At 54.6% G+C, this 13,841-nt stretch overlaps 3 protein-coding genes across 6 annotated transcripts; 1 reads left to right on the forward strand and 2 right to left on the reverse strand.

Moving 5' to 3' along the window:
- The first annotated feature begins 656 nt into the window (after positions 1-656).
- Positions 657-2,985, forward strand: TLX2 (T cell leukemia homeobox 2). The gene is made up of 3 exons (XM_077134675.1): positions 657-1,056; positions 1,510-1,747; positions 1,851-2,985. The coding sequence occupies exons 1-3, from the start codon at positions 657-659 to the stop codon at positions 2,065-2,067; spliced, it is 855 nt and encodes a 284-aa protein (XP_076990790.1). The 3' UTR covers positions 2,068-2,985.
- DQX1 (DEAQ-box RNA dependent ATPase 1) lies at positions 2,546-10,572 on the reverse strand. 2 transcript variants are annotated; one of them, XM_077134668.1, is made up of 12 exons: positions 10,136-10,572; positions 9,521-9,772; positions 9,095-9,288; positions 8,337-8,721; positions 7,799-8,032; positions 7,611-7,710; positions 7,344-7,502; positions 7,069-7,260; positions 5,287-5,406; positions 4,922-5,112; positions 4,299-4,489; positions 2,546-4,094 (listed from the first exon to the last, which is right to left on the reverse strand). In XM_077134668.1, exons 2-12 carry the CDS (start codon positions 9,755-9,757, stop codon positions 3,938-3,940), a joined length of 2,160 nt encoding a protein of 719 aa, XP_076990783.1. In that variant the 5' UTR covers positions 9,758-9,772; positions 10,136-10,572; the 3' UTR covers positions 2,546-3,937. The 2 variants fall into 2 exon arrangements, with proteins under 2 accessions (XP_076990783.1, XP_076990782.1); XM_077134667.1 differs by having other exon boundaries at positions 9,521-10,572.
- Positions 10,573-10,689: 117 nt separating this feature from the next.
- Positions 10,690-13,805, reverse strand: AUP1 (AUP1 lipid droplet regulating VLDL assembly factor). 3 transcript variants are annotated; one of them, XM_077134672.1, is made up of 12 exons: positions 13,621-13,804; positions 13,403-13,540; positions 13,173-13,323; positions 12,783-12,967; positions 12,445-12,517; positions 12,277-12,350; positions 11,956-12,022; positions 11,773-11,875; positions 11,519-11,638; positions 11,288-11,403; positions 10,980-11,098; positions 10,690-10,874 (listed from the first exon to the last, which is right to left on the reverse strand). In XM_077134672.1, the coding sequence occupies exons 1-12, from the start codon at positions 13,668-13,670 to the stop codon at positions 10,838-10,840; spliced, it is 1,233 nt and encodes a 410-aa protein (XP_076990787.1). In that variant the 5' UTR covers positions 13,671-13,804; the 3' UTR covers positions 10,690-10,837. The 3 variants fall into 3 exon arrangements, with proteins under 3 accessions (XP_076990787.1, XP_076990788.1, XP_076990789.1); XM_077134673.1 differs by lacking the exon at positions 10,690-10,874 and having other exon boundaries at positions 11,030-11,160; positions 13,621-13,805; XM_077134674.1 differs by lacking the exons at positions 10,690-10,874; positions 10,980-11,098 and adding an exon at positions 11,125-11,210 and having other exon boundaries at positions 13,621-13,805.
- Between the last annotated feature and the right edge of the window lie 36 nt (positions 13,806-13,841).

The raw sequence follows: 13,841 nt of genomic DNA on the forward strand, positions 1-13,841 counted from the left end.
AATGAGGGCTGGGGAAGGAGGCACCTGCCCAGGCAGCCGGAAAGGCCGAGGAAGCTCAAAGCCAGAGGCTGGCCAGGATGGCGGCACCGTGCGTCTCTCGGCTGACTCAGCGCGCAGCGGCCCCCCAGCCCCAGCCCTCGCCGAGCCTGGTTCCTAACAACAACCCCCCCAACCCCCCATCTCCCGCCATCCATGCAGGCCAGTCTTCCTCGCGCTTGGCGCAAACAGGCGTCTCTTCCCCTTTAACGGGCCCGGCCCCGCCCTTGCCCTACCCCCAGCCCCCACTCCTCACCCGGGGCCGATCTGTCAGTCACTGCCCCGGCCGTAGCCCGCCAACCCTTTCCACCTCGGACTCTGGCAGCGGCCCCCGGCACCCAACGTCCATCTGCGCCTCGGAATCAGCGAGAGCGCTCCGGGGCCCCACGCTACCCCGGGATGCGAGTTCCCGCGCGGACACTGCGCTGCGGCCGGCACGGGCGGGGTTGCTCCCAGTGCACCGGGATGCTGCTGTGCCGGGGGCCCCGGCGCCCCTCCGCGGCTAGCCCCGTGGGCCCCTGAGGCCGCCGCTCCGAGCGTGCCACCGCCCGGCTCTCGGGGCTGCCCGGGGTGCCCTCCCCAACCGCTAAACCTCCCGCCGACCCCACTGGCCCCAACCCATGGAGCCGGCGGTGCTGGCCCCGCACAACCTCGCGCACCACGAGCCAATCAGCTTCGGCATCGATCAGATCTTGAGCGGCCCCGAACCTCCCGGGGGCGGCTTAGGCCTGGGTCGCGCAGGCCAGGGCCATGGGGAGAGTGCGGCATTCTCGGGTGGATTCCACGGAACCTCAGCCTACGGTCCCGCGGGCGCGCTAGCCCCGCTGCCAGGCAGCTCCGGCGTGGGTCCGGGCGGCGTGATCCGTGTTCCCGCGCACCGCCCGTTGCCTGTGCCACCGCCCGCGGGGGGCGCGCCTGCGGTGCCTGGGCCCTCGGGCTTGGGCGGCGCCGGGGGCCTAGCTGGGCTTACCTTTCCCTGGATGGACAGCGGCCGTCGCTTCGCCAAGGACCGGCTCACGGGTGAGGTTGCCCGACCCTTCTGGTCTCAGGCCCCGCGCTGACCCCGTTTCCTCATCTTTGGTTCTTCTGCCCCAACTCCAGGCGCCCCTTTCATATCTCCTCCCCGATCATTCTAGAGTTCCTCCCCCAATTCGCGTCTCTTGGTCCCGCCGCTTAGAGGCAATAGGGAAGGAGTTGCCGTCGGTTCCCATGCACCCTACCCCCGACAGCCAACGATCCACACGCAGGGAGGGCAAGGTTATGGGGGAGGGAGCGTCTCTCCTTCACTAAAGGGGTGGCGGGCGTTCTTTTGAGGCCCTTTCTTGTTTAGGGTCCTCCACTGATGCGGAGCCGAGCTTGGGGCCAGGGTTAAGGATGCCGCGCGGGAGCTCTTCGGCCTGAGCTGCCGTGCTCTCTTAGTGGCCCGTCGGACCACCCCGCAAATCCTGCCCTGTTCCTTCCCCCTCCTCGTAGCCGCGCTCTCGCCGTTCTCCGGGACGCGCCGCATAGGCCACCCCTACCAAAATCGGACGCCCCCGAAACGGAAGAAGCCGCGCACGTCCTTCTCGCGCTCGCAGGTGCTGGAGCTGGAGCGGCGCTTCCTGCGCCAGAAGTACCTGGCGTCCGCCGAGAGGGCGGCGCTGGCCAAGGCCCTGCGCATGACAGACGCCCAGGTCAAGACGTGGTTCCAGAACCGGCGTACCAAGTGGCGGTAAGGCGCGGGGTGGGAGAGGGCAGGGAGGGCCCGCAGGCCGGACTGGATGGGCGGGTAGGCGCGGACCGGTCTGGCTGACCCCGCGTCCCCTACCGTCCAGGCGCCAGACAGCGGAGGAGCGCGAGGCCGAGCGGCACCGCGCAGGCCGTCTGCTCCTGCACCTGCAGCAGGATGCGCTCCCGCGGCCGCTAAGGCCGCCGCTGCCCCCGGACCCACTCTGCCTGCACAACTCGTCGCTCTTCGCGCTGCAGAACCTGCAGCCCTGGGCCGAGGACAACAAGGTGGCCTCCGTGTCTGGGCTTGCCTCGGTGGTATGAGCAACGCCCGCACCCGGCCGAGCGCTCGTTTCTCGAACAGGTGCCGCGTGGGGCGCGAGGCCCGGGTAGGCGGAGCGCGCCCTGCCTGCGCAGGTGGCTTCGTCGCGGCGGAGCGCGGGAGGAGCAACGCCCCTCTATCACCCAGGGCGCCTTACCCGGCGGGGCCCAGCGCCAGTCCCTACGGCCTTTCCCTCTATTTTCACCGCGGCAGTTGCCCGCAGGACTGAACCTGCAGCCCTGAAAGGGCGGGCCCTGCAGGATGGTAACCAATGAGGTGTGGGGAGGGGGACGGGCTGGCCAATGGGCGCTGCCCTTCGGAGGGATTTGGGGTCCTGCTGGCCGGCGTGGTGATGGAGGCGGTGGAAGGGGTCGGAGCCCGCGCGGCCAGATCTGAGAGGATCAACCGTAGGAGGATGCCCCTGGGCGACAGCAGAGTGATGCAGTGGATGTGGGACGCGAGGGTCTGACTGGGACGGGAACCAGAGGGTGCCCATGCCGGGCATCTCATCCCTCAACTGTAAGATAATCGCTAAGGATTCCTTCCAGCAACAAAACTGACTTTGAGCCTCTTGTTGTCGGTGTGTGTTCAGCCTGTTGACCACTTCCTTTCAATGGTGAGGCGGGGACTTATACGCCCGACGAGAGGGAAAATCTAGGAAGACCAAACTGGCTCTGATGTCCCACGGGAAAAGAGAGGGGAGAGGAGGAAGCCATGGACAAAGTCAGCAGGCCCAGTGGAGTTAGGGTGAGCAGAATTTGGTGAATCATTTGGAAGGAACAAACCTAAAAAGAGTCTTAAGATGATTCCAAGGTTGTAAATGTGGGGTATCAGGAAGTGAATGGTGCTGTGGACCGTGAAGGGAAATTGGGAAGATGGGAACAAGAATAATTCTGTGGGAAAAACTCAGTCCCAGGCCGGGAGAGCATAAAGTTATAGGAAAGTACTTTTGGGGGGAGGTTGGTTGACAACTGCATGGATGTACTGAGAAATGGAATGAGGTGAACTGATAGAATTTCCAAGGGATGGAATTCTGAGAAGGAAAGCAGAATTCTAAATCTTTCTTTCTGCCACATTCCACAAATTTACAATGTGCATGATGCAAGGGTAGAAAAGGGACAGGAGTACTCTGCCTGAAACAAAGGAGAGTATGATGACTGAGAAGTTATTGAAAAAAATTCAGCTTATAGGTGGGCCAGGGCAGCTGGGAAGCATGTTAATGAAGGGTTCAAAGTTAGGGGATAGTTACAGTAGCTTTCAGATTTTAAAAAGGAAGGACAAAGGGGAAGATTTTGCCAGATTCCACCCAGATTCTTCCTTCCCTGCTGGCTGAAGCATAGCAATGTGACAGAGGGAAGTAAGGTATAAGAACGGCGAGAGGCCAACTGTAACCGAACTACTCATGTTTTGTGTTGGTGATAGCTACATTGGTCAAAGTGCAAAGGCTTGACCAGTCATAGGACCAGGCAAGAGGCTGAAGGAGTTGGCCCAGGGTCTTTGATGTAGTGTCATATCTCTTAGTCACAGATGTTATATATGGTGCTGCAGAACCAAACTCAAAATTGGTGCCACAGGAAAATCTTTTAAAGATCAAAAATGAGCATGAGGAGAGATTTGACATAAACTGAGGTATGGAGGAGGCATGTCAGTCTTTCTTCAATAAATAGGAGGTGGCTAAGAAAAGAGTCTTACCATGAGCAGACTGTGAGGTACGAGGAGACCGTCCCTCACACCCCACCATTTCTTAAGACTTTCCAGACTTTATGTTTGACCGTAAACCTGTGGCTGTTTCCGTATCTGGCAGGCTGCCTTGGTACTGGCCTGATGGAGGCTCTGATGATGAGATGAGCCCAGCTCTGTTCCTTAGGTGGGTTACTGTAGGATACAGGCATCGCGGAACTCCTGGCTGGAGGAGGAGTCACTCCCAGCTGAAGAATCTGTCATTTCATTCCTCAGCTGGTTTAGAAGGTCTCTACTTTCACTCGGGGGCAAATTGCTCAGGAAGTATGGGGGGGCCAACTCTACCAGCCTGATAGAAACAGTCATAATTAGATCTTTTATCAATCAGGCTCATAAACTTCTCACCCTGTCCATAAACCCTCTCCCCTCAAATCATATATTATTGTAAATCACTATGATTCCTTCCTCTTCTTAAGGCTCTCTAACTCCCCAGACATAACTTTGGTCCCAAGAAGAGGAACAGACAGGGTAGGAGGGGTATCAGAGAACTCACGTTTGTGGTTGAATCTCAGAAACAATGGAAAGGCAGTTGTCTTTGGAAATGGAGAAAGTGTGGTAAAGCACCCACAGTGGGGGTCTGGCTGGGGCTCGGCGGCTTCTGTAGCAGCAGTATGGGGAGAGCTTAGCCACATGTTTATGGGTTAGGAGCAGGTAATTTCCAGTCCCGTCTGTGTCTCGGGCCACCTCATTGAAAGGCAAAGAGACTGAATAAATAAATGAGAGGGAAGGGGCAGACTGGCAAAAAAAGAGGAGTCTAAGAAAGAATTAGTAAGGGAGGTGAGAGTATCAAAAGCAAAGCATTGGGCGGGCCATGGTGGCTCAGCAGGCAGAATTCTTGCCTGCCATGCCGGAGACCCAGGTTCAATTCCCGGTGCCTGCCCGTGTTTTTTTTTTTTTAAAAAAAGTAAATCATTACCTCTTAAGTGTTGAATGGCCTCTCCCATACTATCAGGTATTCTCTATAACCTTTTGTATCCTAAAGCCTCAAAGGAAAAGTCCCTCCTGGTTCCAAAGAATCCTCTGAATGGCCACCTGGACTCCGGTTTCAGAGATAGTATACCAGTATTTGCTCCCTCTGCTTCTTTTATCACCCTCACCCCAGCCTTTTCCTCTAACCTTGAGGAAGAATCCTGACACCAGTGCCTTCTGAAGGTCTCTGCGATTCTGCTCAGAACCAAAGGCTGGTTGGGACAATGGAAGTTCAATTCGCTGCATGAGTTCTAGGAGCTCTCCACGAAGTTTACGGGCATGGCACAATGCCGCCCAGTTTAGACCCCGAGCTTGGCACCAAGACTCATCCTCCCCACCTAGGAAAGGAAAGGGGACAGCTACAACTAAAGTCTGAGAGCCGCAGGAGAAATCAATCCTCAGCCGAAAGGCCTCCTCTTCCTGTTCATGGACATCAGTTAGCTGTTTGCCCACTGCTTCCCTTCCTTAGGAAATCTGAGATTCCATAGGAGAGTGCAGAGTTGGTCACTCACACTGTATAAAAGCTTCATACACCTGGATCAGAGAGCTGTGGTCACCATCCGGGTGCTCCAGGGCCCGACGCAGAGCAGCTTCTTTTGCACAGAGTGGAGGGTGGGTAAATCCAGGGGCAGCTGGAGGCAGAAGAGAGGAAGCTTATTTTGGGAAAAGAGAAAGGAGCATATAGTGTTTTGAGAAGGTGGAACTCTGGAAAGGAGTAGTATCCCTTTGGGAACTTTATTCAAAAGATATTGATAACTACTAGGTGCCATTACTAGATAGTGAGGGTAAGTAAATGAAAGATAGTCTCTGCCCACATGGAGCTTAGAGTCTGGTGGGAGTGACCTACAAGTAAGCAAACTTGATAAGCATAATAAGTGTGTGTATATGGTACTCTGGAAACAAAGAGGAGGGGTATGTAAACCAGGCTTTGGGCAGTGGGGAAGAGGGTGATGTGGGGGAAAAAAGATAAGGACACCTGGGCCAATATTTCCACCCCAGTGGAAAAGGGGTGGGCAGGGAGAGTATTCTTGAAGGCAGGAAAAGCACGGCACAGAAGTTAATAGCACGGCAGGGTAGGGATGGAAGGAATGGCATGTGGCAGAGTGGCAAGAGGGATAGCTATAGGCCAGGTTAAGGCTGCATGTGCTGTGCAAAGGAGTTTACATTCTTGAAGACAAAGAATAATTATTGAAGAAGAGTTTTTAACTAAGGAGGCTATTCAGGCTATTTGAAAAAGTTCATGTGGCAAGTTGGGAGGCCACTGAAGGAATGTAGCTGAGCAGTGATGAGAACCTAACATTGACAGTGGCAGTGAGTATAGAGAGGAACAGATGAATTTTAAAAACCATCTAAGAGATAAAATGGACTTGGGTAAATTTTAGCATAGAATAGTACTGGTGGAGCTGTGGAGATGATGATGTTACCAAAACTGAGAATCCAGAGAAAGGAAAAGATTTTGTGGTAGCTAGTGGTGAGGGGGTAGTTTAAGGGAGTGATTGAGTTCAGTTCTAGGCATAATGATTTGAGGAATTTTGGATGATTCTGGCAGAAGAGTCCACCAGGAGTTGGATATATAAACCTAAGATTCAGAACAATGTTGGAAAGGAGATTCAAGGCTTGGAAATTTTAAGTATAAGGTGGCAGTTCAAACCATGGGAGTGGGTGAACTTGCTCAGAGAGTTCAGGGAATGAGAAGACCAAAGGGACGAAGATAGGACCCCGAGGACCAATTTACAGTGGGCAAACAGAGGATGAAGAGCCCAAGGAAGAAATAAGGGAATGGCCGGAGAGGTAGAATGAAAACCAAGAAGAGTGGGGTCACAGAAGCTGATGGACGGGGCAGCTACGGGGGGGGAAGACAGTCAGTACTCTCAATGTCAAAAGAAGGTCACGAAGATGACTCAAATTATTCATTGGATTAGGCATCTGGGAGGTCACTGGTGATCTTAAAGGAATTTCAGCAGTACAGTGCAGCCTGAAGCTGGGATACAGTGAGCAAAGAATACATTAGAAGGAAAAGAACAGAGATAATGCTATATAGCTGAGTGGTAGTACAAGGCTGAGAAAGGTGTGTATGTCAGTTTTCAATAATAGCAGACGGGGAGATTTAAGCATGTTGAGGGACAAGTACCAGTAGGGAGAAAAGGCTAAAGAGATCAAGAGAAGTGATTAAGTCTAGTTCTTTAGGCACTGGGTGGGAATTGGGGCCCAAAGAAAAGGGCCAGCCTTAGAACAGCAAACACCAAGGAAAAGGAATGAAGTGGCCACAAGAGGCAGTAAGAGGTGATTTATACCAGTGAGCATGGCTGCGAGGGTGAGCATCTCATCTACACAGCCAAACTCGCATGAAGCCAGCAGGGCTTTGGCTAGCTCAGGAGGCAAGGGGAACTCTGAAAGGATGACTCCTAGGTCTGAGAGGTTCCCATCATCATCCAGGGCCGCCAGGTAGTCTAGGTCTTCCAGGGCCTGCATCAGTGCTTCAGGAGCTGGCGAGGAAACAGGGTGTACCAGGCCTTAGGCCTCGGTGCCTAGAGGTCAGGTGGCAGGACTTGGCCAGGAGGGTGCTCACCAGGTCGGTCCAGGAAGTAACACTTCCCAGGCTCTGCAATCTGTCTCCGCTTTAGTAGTAATACCAGGGGGCTCAGGTTCTCCTCACACAGCCTGGGTTGGGGTAGTGGGGGAGCCTCTAGTTCTAGGAAGGACTCAGGATATAGGCAGAGGCAGGATCCTAAGGGGAGAAGGTCCTGGGAAAGAAGATGGCTCTGGATTTCTCAGGTCTTGCGTGTTAGTGACTCCTATGGTCATGTTTGATCTCAGTGACGGTAAAGGCTCTTACCTGGCGGGAACCCTCTTGCCTGCAGTCGTCTTGCCTTTGCCTGACACTTGCTGATTGGCCTCAATACTTGGGATTCTGCTCGGATCTGAAGATTGTAAACCTGTCATTCCCCCCAATCAAGGCCAAGACAGATGAGAGTGGGCCATTTCTATCCTCACCCCCACCACCCCATTCTCTCTCTCACTCACAGTTCGAAGCTCCAATCCTGAGTCAATGACGTGTCGGATGGAAGGGAGGGAGAAGGAGAAGTCAGCCAGCCAGTTAGTGACCACAATCTTTCGGGCCCCTGCGTCTAGGTCCTCATACACAGCCTGAATGGCTTGACCATAGCCCGGGTGAAAGGGCAGCACCTGGGGGGGTGGCCCTTGGGGAACCAGGGACCCCACTTCCTTGGACAAGGATTTACAGCACAGGGAAATTTCCTGAGGAGAAGAGTGGGGCATTAGGGCTGTTAGTTTTCACCTTTTTGGGTGAAACACCTTAGGCCCCTTCCCTTCACCCTAAAGAATGTACATGCTCAGAAAATTGGGGTGTTATGATTTCAGGATTTCACTGAACTGCAATCTCTGTAGTAGAGGGCATCTGTGATCCTTTTTTTTTTTTCCCTCAGGACCCTAACGGACATTAATACTACAAATCGTGGTACTTTAATAAACAGTGTTCCCTTCACCTAGGACAGGAAGGCTGCATACATAAGCATCCTCTTTTGCAGTCCATTTTTTTTACCTCCTCACTGGGCAGGTAAACCAGGATGTCACCTGGAGCCTCCTCCTGACACAACTCAAGCACAGCCTGGCAGACAGCCTCCACCCGGTCAGCAGGCACAGTGTCCCTGAAGATGGGGGTGGGGTCCCCACCAGGCTTTCTGGGTACATGCACAATAGGGGTATTGCCCCAGAAGGCTTGAAGCTTGGGTTCAAGGGCTGGGTCAGTGACCACAACCACTCTGGGATCCCCTGGGAGGGTTCCCAGCTTGGCATCTCGCAGCAGTCCCTGGAGTAAATCCGAGGCCACTGACCGCTCTTGGGCCTCATCCAGCACCAGCACACTCCAGGCTCCAGTGCCCCGAGCAGAGGCCATCTCCTGCAGGAGCAGCCTGTCCCAGCAGAACCTGTTGACATTGGTAGCGGGCAGGAGTCAGTGTGGACACAGACCAGCCTCAGGAGACCAGTGGAGCTTCTGCCCAGGGGACCTAGATTTTTACACTGAAAGTCAGAAAGACTGTGACTAACTTCCTGAGTCTGCGGACCCTTAACTGGGACAGGCTGTGTTCAAGCTGGGAAAGCAACGTTTTAGAGATGCAGGTGAAGCTGAATGTCTGAGGTGCGTAGGTGAAGTGAAAAGGGTTTAATCAGAAACTGCAAGGTACATGATTTACAGGGTAAGTTGGGCTGATGGCAGGTATGGTGAGATGTCGGAAGACTGGGCCTGTTTGTACCAGGTGAGTGGAATTCGATTTGGGTCAGGCCTGCAGGAAGCCACACCTGAGCAGGGTGTCAGGCCCAGTGCAGTCCTCCTGGGGGATGCTGTATCCAATCTCATGGCCCAGGGTCAGGTCCATCTCATCAGCAACCCGCAGAGCCAGTCTCAGGGCTGCTAGAGGGTAGGGCTGAGTGACAGTTACTTGGCCCTTCTGGAACCTCCTGGCCAATGCAAACTCTGCACACCACTGAGGGATCTAGGGGTAGGGGTAGGGAAGTACAGTCAGGCAGAAATGCCAGGGGAGCTATGGCCCATTTAATTGCTCATTATGAGGAGTCCCCTGATCCTTTACCAGCCACCCTGGGGCCACCCAATCAGTCTTCCTTTTCCCACCTCCCCCATGACTCAATGAAGCCCAGTCTCCCCTGCCCAGGGGAGAGACAGTTCCCTGGCTCCTCCCTTCATATACTCCCAAAATGTTCCCCCACCTGTGTGCTCTTGCCAGTGCCTGGTTCCCCAGACACCAGCACCACTCCGCTGGGGCTATTTTCCAATTGCTCCAGGAAGACAAAGCGAGCAGCCCAGACAGGCAAGGCCCTCCGCTGCTCAAGCAGCTTGTAGTAGTGGGAGGAGAAGGGGAGCCCATCAAAAGGGTTCACAGCCAATTCAGACTCCCCCGGGCTTGGGTCAGACTCTTCTGCTAGCCTGAAGGGCTGAGAAGCCATGGCAGCTGTCAGAACCTACAGAAGGCAGGAGGGCCAGTCAGGCCTCGTATTTGGAGACCAACACCAGTTACCCAAATCAACCCTGATTCTCAACCTGTACCCTCAGGGATAATGCCCTGGGGTTCATCCTGCCCGGTATTCCAGGCCTGCCAAGAAACAATGCTGGGTATTAGAGTGTTCAAGTAAGGTCTATCGAAAGTGGACTATTACCCTGTAGCCAGGCAATAGAAATCTTGTGACTACTGCAGGTGTCCTCAAGGGCAGCAGGAATTATGAGATCTGTAACCTGTGGCAAGGTCCCCAGGGAAAAGGGATAAAGGATATGGGTAGGGGAGGAAGTAATTGGGGCAGCAGGGCCATAGGATCCTGAATTCAAACCTGTTTGTAGCTCTGAGAAGATCAGGATGGCAGCCAGTTCCAGACCCACCCAAGCAGTCACTACCAACCTTGACTCACGAGAAGTACAAAGGTAAATTCCGGCTCCACCCCGGGACTCCTCTCAGACACGAATCCTCATGTATGGTTTTGGGGTGGGGCCATTTGCTCCACCTTATTTAACCTAGTAAGGAGCCTATAGAAAACAGTCTTCAGCTACCACACTGAGTACATGTAAGCTCTATGGATGACGTGCATTGTGCTAGTGAAAGGCATCCTGGGCCTTGGAGTTCTTCTGCCGCTGATCTCCCCTCACTCCCCCAGCCCCCAAACCTGGGCTAAACACACAAGCTAGGGTCCAGTTGTTGCTGGGTCTTCAGTTCAGTTACAGTTCCATAAAACCACTCATCTCCTGGTAGCGAGGAGGTGATTTCAGACAATTCCATTCTGACTAGCCCCCATAAACTCACAAGGAGGCCCTCACCCTATGGCCCCCCAACCAAGGGAAAAGGAACCTGCTCAGGGGGCTTTTCAGACTCAGAGAAGCAACAGAGACCTTGAGTGAAAACCCTGAATTTAATGTGACATTGGGGGAGCCCCATCCCTCCCTTTATACCACCCAACCATATGGCCTGTTGTGAGTTGGGTGAGGGCTGCCCCCAGATTCCGCCCTGCGGCTCTGGGTGCCATCCTGTTCCTCTGCGCTCAGTCAGCCTCCTGGGCCCGTCTCTCTGTGAATCTCCTGGGGGACACAGAGAGAAGACATCATATGGGCTTTGCCATCTTAGCTCCATAATTCCTATCTTCAACCCACCCCTTCCTATCCATTGTCTTCTATATCCCTTACCTTCTCGCGTATTCATACAATGCCTGCTTGCGCTCCTGCAAGCTCTCCTGCCGGGCCCAGGAGGACTTGGCAAATGTTAGGGCTGTGGGCTGAGGGGTCACCGGGCTAGAGCTGGGGAACTGAGGTGATCACAATGTCAGAGGGCTTGCGAAGTCATCATCATTAAATGCGCATCAAGTGCCTACTTTGCAAGAGAGGCACCGTGCTAGGGTCTCAGGATAAAAAAAGAGACTTCAGGGCTAGGGAGTATGTAGACTGCTCCACCCTACTCCCAGTCTCAGACCTGACCCTCGTCTCCTTGGTCTCACCTTGGGAGCAGAGGCTGTGGGAAGGGACTGGGTCCCCTCAGTGATGTCTTCAGGCATGAAGGCCACGGCCCCCTCAAGCAGATTAGTGATGGTCAAGTCCACACAGCCAGTCCTGGCTGGGGAGAAGGGAAGAGAGAAGAGGGGAATCTGTTCCCTGTTTACCTTCTCCCCTCACAACCCACTTTTCTTCTCTCTGCCTGTTTCCCCATGTGAGGCTACCCTTTCCCATACCCAGGTCTCTCTGGATGACACCCAGTGGCACATGGGGCAAAACTTCCTTGACTCTCTGAGCCAGAGTTGCCAGTTGCGCATCAGGAGAAGGGCCAGGGGAGGGAGGGAAAGAAGACTGGACTGCAAAAAATAAATCAGAAACATGATGAGTGGAAAACTAGGAGGAAGGAGAGGCTGACTAGGACAGGAATAGGGCAGAAATTACAGAAGGTCTAAAAAAAAAAAAAAAAGCTCTGTGTATAGAGTCCACACACCTGACTGGGGGCGTAATCGGGGATGTCTTTGTCGCTTCATGTGCTCTGCTTTGTCTGCTGGAGTGAGCCGGGTACCTGTCTGGCCCAATTCCTTTGCCACCAACTAGGAGAATTGGAAGTTTGAAAGTGTTAGAATCTGAGGCCTCAAACTTTCCTCCCCCTCCCCCAGAGAGACCCTACCACCTGTTGCACACGGAGGGCAAACTCCTCATTCCCCTCCCCCAGCTGACGATGAAGAGGACGGAGCCACCTGTAAAAATAAAACAAACAATCCAGGGCCATGCTGGGGGCACCCGGGGTAAGGCTGTCATCTCCTCCCTACTCTTGGTACCTCTTTTCATGGAACAGTGGTGGTGAGGGGGGTAGATAGTAAATACTTTGTGTTGCCTCTGTGGTGGAACCTTGATATTAAAAGATCTGCAAATGGACAGGGCAGAGCCAGCTACTTCCTTGACCTTGAGGTGAGCTTCTCCCCAGCCACCAAAAAGTGAGGACGGTTAGTACCTTACTTGATACACCGTGAAAGGGACGAAAAGTGACCACAGCAGTTCTGAGACCCAGGAGGCATCTGACACCGTCTGAGGGAGGGTATGATGTGAGGCCTAAGCCAGGGCCACGGGTGGAAAAGTTCCCCTCCAAGCCCCAGAGATTCTCTGTCCAACAAACACTCACCACAGAGACCAGGGGTCTCTGAACTTGCAGGGCAAGAGGTTGTACCACATCCTGGATAGAAAATGGCCAGGAACTAAAAGAGAAATGAGAGAGAAGGATGGGCATCCAATCAGCCTAGTCAGCAGCTTATATGTAACTTAAAAAGGAAAACTGTCAAACCATATGACTAGATAAAGTGGGGTATAAAGGGATTCAGGGGACGGAACTAAAAGTGGACAGAAAGGAAATAAACTAGAGATGGGAGAGGGAAGGGATGAAGAAGAAAAAGTTGCGAAAATCCAAGGGGCCCCAAATCTGACCATCTACCCAGCTGAAGCCCAATATCTGTGCTTACCCACCTGAATCGTAGGAGCCCCTCACGGCCATTGGTGGCCTCCTCCTCAGGGAAGAGCAGCAGAGGGATGGGGGGAACCCTCGTGGAAGCACAGTATCTTCTGAGTGACTCCACCAACTCCCCCTGCCCATCCATCTCCATGAAGCCCCGAGACCAGCACACAAAACTGGGGGGACTATTGAGCAGAGGCTGGGAACAGAGAAGAAAGCAAGAATGGAGAAGAATGATGAAAACTGACAAGAGGGGTAGAGAAGCGGGGTTGGGGTAAAGTTCAGTATCTCGTGGTTCCCAGGGGAAACTAGAGCCAGCAGGTGGAGCGGCCGAGGGGAGCTTTGGGCCCCGGGGAACCGCTCTGGGAGACTCGCGGCTTCGTTCCCCCCCTACACACACTCACGGTGCTACAGGTCGTGAGCAGGTTAACTATGTTGTGGTCGAAAGGTGTCACGTGGTTGGAAATGAGCACCCTGACGCGATGATCCCGGAGTCCGGAGTCCTCCTGCCGGACTACCAGCCCCAACACCGCACACATGGTCCGCACCACGAACCTGGGGACACAGGCGGTGGTGACTGCGCGGCCTCAGGCCGGGCCCAGCCCTGACCCTCCCCGAGCGCCCGGGTCGGAACCTGCGGAGGACGCTGTCTGGCAGCGCGCAGCTGACCAGGAAGACGTGGATGCCGAGAAAGAGGCGCAGGACAAGGAGGCAGAACCCTACTGGTGCGTAGAGCAGCAGTGCGAGGAGCAAGAAGCCGTCACCCGGGAGCCTGAGGACGAAAGGCGGGCTGAGCGGGCGTCGAGGGCCGAGAGGAGGCGCAAGCCGTCTACTTCCCGCTGGGGTTCTTACCGGTGCGAGTCAAAGAGCCGCTCCGGCCCCGGTGCTGAGGGAGGCTCCATCACTGCTGCTTTAGGGGTGCCCGGCCACCGCCGCCGCCGCCATCTTCGTGCCCGGCCGCAGGGGCTCCTGGGAAGGCGGGGCCTTTGGGCCTCGGCCCAGGGTGCCGGGACCCGAAATCGGATCGAGTCGCCCCGGAAGGGCTAGCGGTTCCAGCATGCCCCGCGGCCTCC

This window comes from Tamandua tetradactyla, chromosome 17 (genome assembly GCF_023851605.1).
Source record: "Tamandua tetradactyla isolate mTamTet1 chromosome 17, mTamTet1.pri, whole genome shotgun sequence".
Classification (NCBI taxonomy): Eukaryota; Metazoa; Chordata; class Mammalia; order Pilosa; family Myrmecophagidae; genus Tamandua; species Tamandua tetradactyla.